Source organism: Montipora capricornis, chromosome 7, assembly GCF_036669925.1.
Source record: "Montipora capricornis isolate CH-2021 chromosome 7, ASM3666992v2, whole genome shotgun sequence".
NCBI classification, from domain to species: Eukaryota; Metazoa; Cnidaria; class Anthozoa; order Scleractinia; family Acroporidae; genus Montipora; species Montipora capricornis.
Genome location: NC_090889.1, coordinates 36681850 through 36684349, shown reverse-complemented (window position 1 = coordinate 36684349; position 2500 = coordinate 36681850). Strand labels below are relative to the sequence as shown.

General features: G+C 33.4%; 1 protein-coding gene across 7 annotated transcripts in view; it reads left to right on the top strand.

Annotated features, from left to right (window-relative positions):
• The first annotated feature begins 393 nt into the window (after positions 1–393).
• LOC138057899 (uncharacterized) overlaps positions 394–2500 on the top strand; it is a 3467-nt gene continuing 1360 nt past the window's right edge. For 2 of the 7 annotated variants that reach the window (XM_068903801.1, XM_068903800.1), the window contains exons 1-2: positions 394–465; positions 1017–1118. In XM_068903801.1, the coding sequence (XP_068759902.1) occupies positions 415–465; positions 1017–1118 (153 nt within the window). In that variant the 5' untranslated portion in view covers positions 394–414. Of the gene's footprint in view, positions 466–1016; positions 1120–2500 lie in introns of all 7 variants that reach the window. The other 5 variants (XM_068903799.1, XM_068903798.1, XM_068903804.1 and 2 more) reach the window with 3 other exon arrangements.

Genomic DNA, 2500 nt, shown 5'->3' with positions numbered 1-2500 from the left:
GTCGGAAAAGGAAACCTTAAAAGCTGATGTGGACCCGCTGATGTGGATCGCGAGTTATAACTTGCGATCGCGAGTTATAACTTGCGATCGCAACTTATAACTTGCCATCGCAACTTATAACTTGCGATCGCGACTTATAACTTGCGATCGCGACTTATAACTTGCGATCGCGACTTATAACTTGGCATCGCAAGTTATACCTTGCGATCGCAACTTATAAGTTGCGATCGCGACTTACAACTTGTAAATTGCGAGTTAGTTTCAGTATCAGTTACATGAGGCATGCGATTGCGACGTAAATGGCATTGCGTGACACTTTGACGCAAGCTAGTGTCGTTGATAACGGCAAATAAGCCAATCAGATTGTGAAATCACCATCAAGTTGATATCCATCCCAAACTGTAGTGCTCGAAGATGTCGCGCGAAGTTGTGTTGGAGAATGACCGAATTGACGATTTGGAGGAGGTTCGTTTAATGTTTTCTGATATTCTTGGTCCCTTTCTTTTTTCTAGAAAAGTCGTTGTGTAACTTTCTCATATGATAGCCGATGGACTTAATCGGCTAACTGATATGTCACTATTTTATTTCAAAAACGTCACCGGCCAAAAGTAATTTCGCTATAAGACGGTTTAGACGGCCCAAGAAGGCGAAAAAACACCATACATGAGTCGATTTAGGTTTCATTTAACTTTATTGGGATATTCAGACCGAGATGTGAGTTAGATGTGATATTTTCAGAGCTTTATTCATAACCCTGATATATTCTCTTCGTTTCATACAAACATATATTACCAGTCGAACACATAGAGTGGTCTGCCTGTGCGTTTACTGACAAAATTGATAATAATTATTATTATTTGTTATCAAAAAGTTTATTTCCAAATTAGCAACTGACTTCATGTACTGTTCAAGAGTAGGGCAGTTCCACTGTAGTTGTTTTCATTCAGGATTTGGGGAAGAACTCCAACTGTTCCCTCAGGATGAAATGAACTATTTGTAATTGTTATATCTTTCAGACTGTTTATGAAGAGCGAAGTACTGATTACCGTTTCAGGCAAGAGTATTTGAATCAACTTAACACAGAAACCATGTCTCTGGAGCAGATTCAAGATGAGTCAGTAAGTTGATCTTTTACATTTTTGATATCATAGATATCGAAATAGTAATGATGATGATAATAATAATGATAATCATAATAATAATAATAATAATAATTATCATTATTATTATTGTTATTATTATTATTATTATTATTTCATATATAACATTGCCATAACTTGGTGACAATAACAGTATTAACAAAAATTTCAAGCTCACAATTATTACAACTTTTTAAAGACGTGTTTCGGCATGACTCATGCCATCATCAGTTTAATGTGTTGTTTCCTTTTCCACTGTTTTAAATACGTTTACAATTTGAGTACGTTAGCAATTTGAAATTTAAAATAAAGTAACAGTTACAATTCTGCGCGTGCAAGTGCATGAGTGTTAATTACACAATCGAGTCACAAGAAGCAAAAATTATTGTTGTGTTGTAATTCCCTATTTAGTTCTGGCTTTAAGCGGCTGATGTAGATCGCTTCTTTGAGTTTAAGACAATGTCTAGTTTTGGCTGAATCTACAATCTTGAAACAATCATTCTGAGAAAATTGAAAAACAATAGTGGCATAATCGTGTTAAGGCCCGACAAAGGAAATGTTGTAGTTATCAGGGACCATAATGAATACATTGATTGTTGTCTAAACATAATTAATGATAGAGAGAAATTTAAATGTTTACATAAGGATCCAACACAGATTCGCCAAGGGGAGCTCCAAATAAACTTTTTTAAAGAAAACTTAGGTCAGAAGGCCAATTAGATGAAACTACCTATAGGAATTACAACACAGCAATGATTTTTGCTTCTTGTGACTCTATGATGTAATTAACACTCATGCACTTGCACGCGCAGAATTGTAACTGTTATTGTATTTTAAATTTCAAATTGCTAACATACTCAAATTGTAAACGTGTCTAAAACGGTGGAAAAGGAAACAACACATTAAACTGATGATGGCATGAGTCATTCTGAAACATGTCTTTAAAAAGTTGTATCATGAGCTTGAAATTTCTGTTATTATTATTATTATTATTATTATTATTATTATTTTATTTTATTTTTTTTTAGGCTTTTTATAATTGTTATTAGTAGTGTTTTTAGATAGTCATTTTTCAACAATTCTCTTTCGTATACAAGAAGAATGTGCATATTATTATTATTATTATTATTATTATTATTATTACCCACACTTTACATATAGAATTCACTACATTCAGAATGATGTTCTGTTGTAAGGAAAAAATGCAGTAAGGTGTGAGATGCTTGGGTGTGCTTTCTTAAACAATCAAACATCACAGGGTTAACTTTGGACAACTCATTTGGCAAATGGACCTGTTAAGTATATTCTAGTTGCCTGCATTGATAACTTTGAGCCAAAATAGTAAACAAATAAAAGAAACT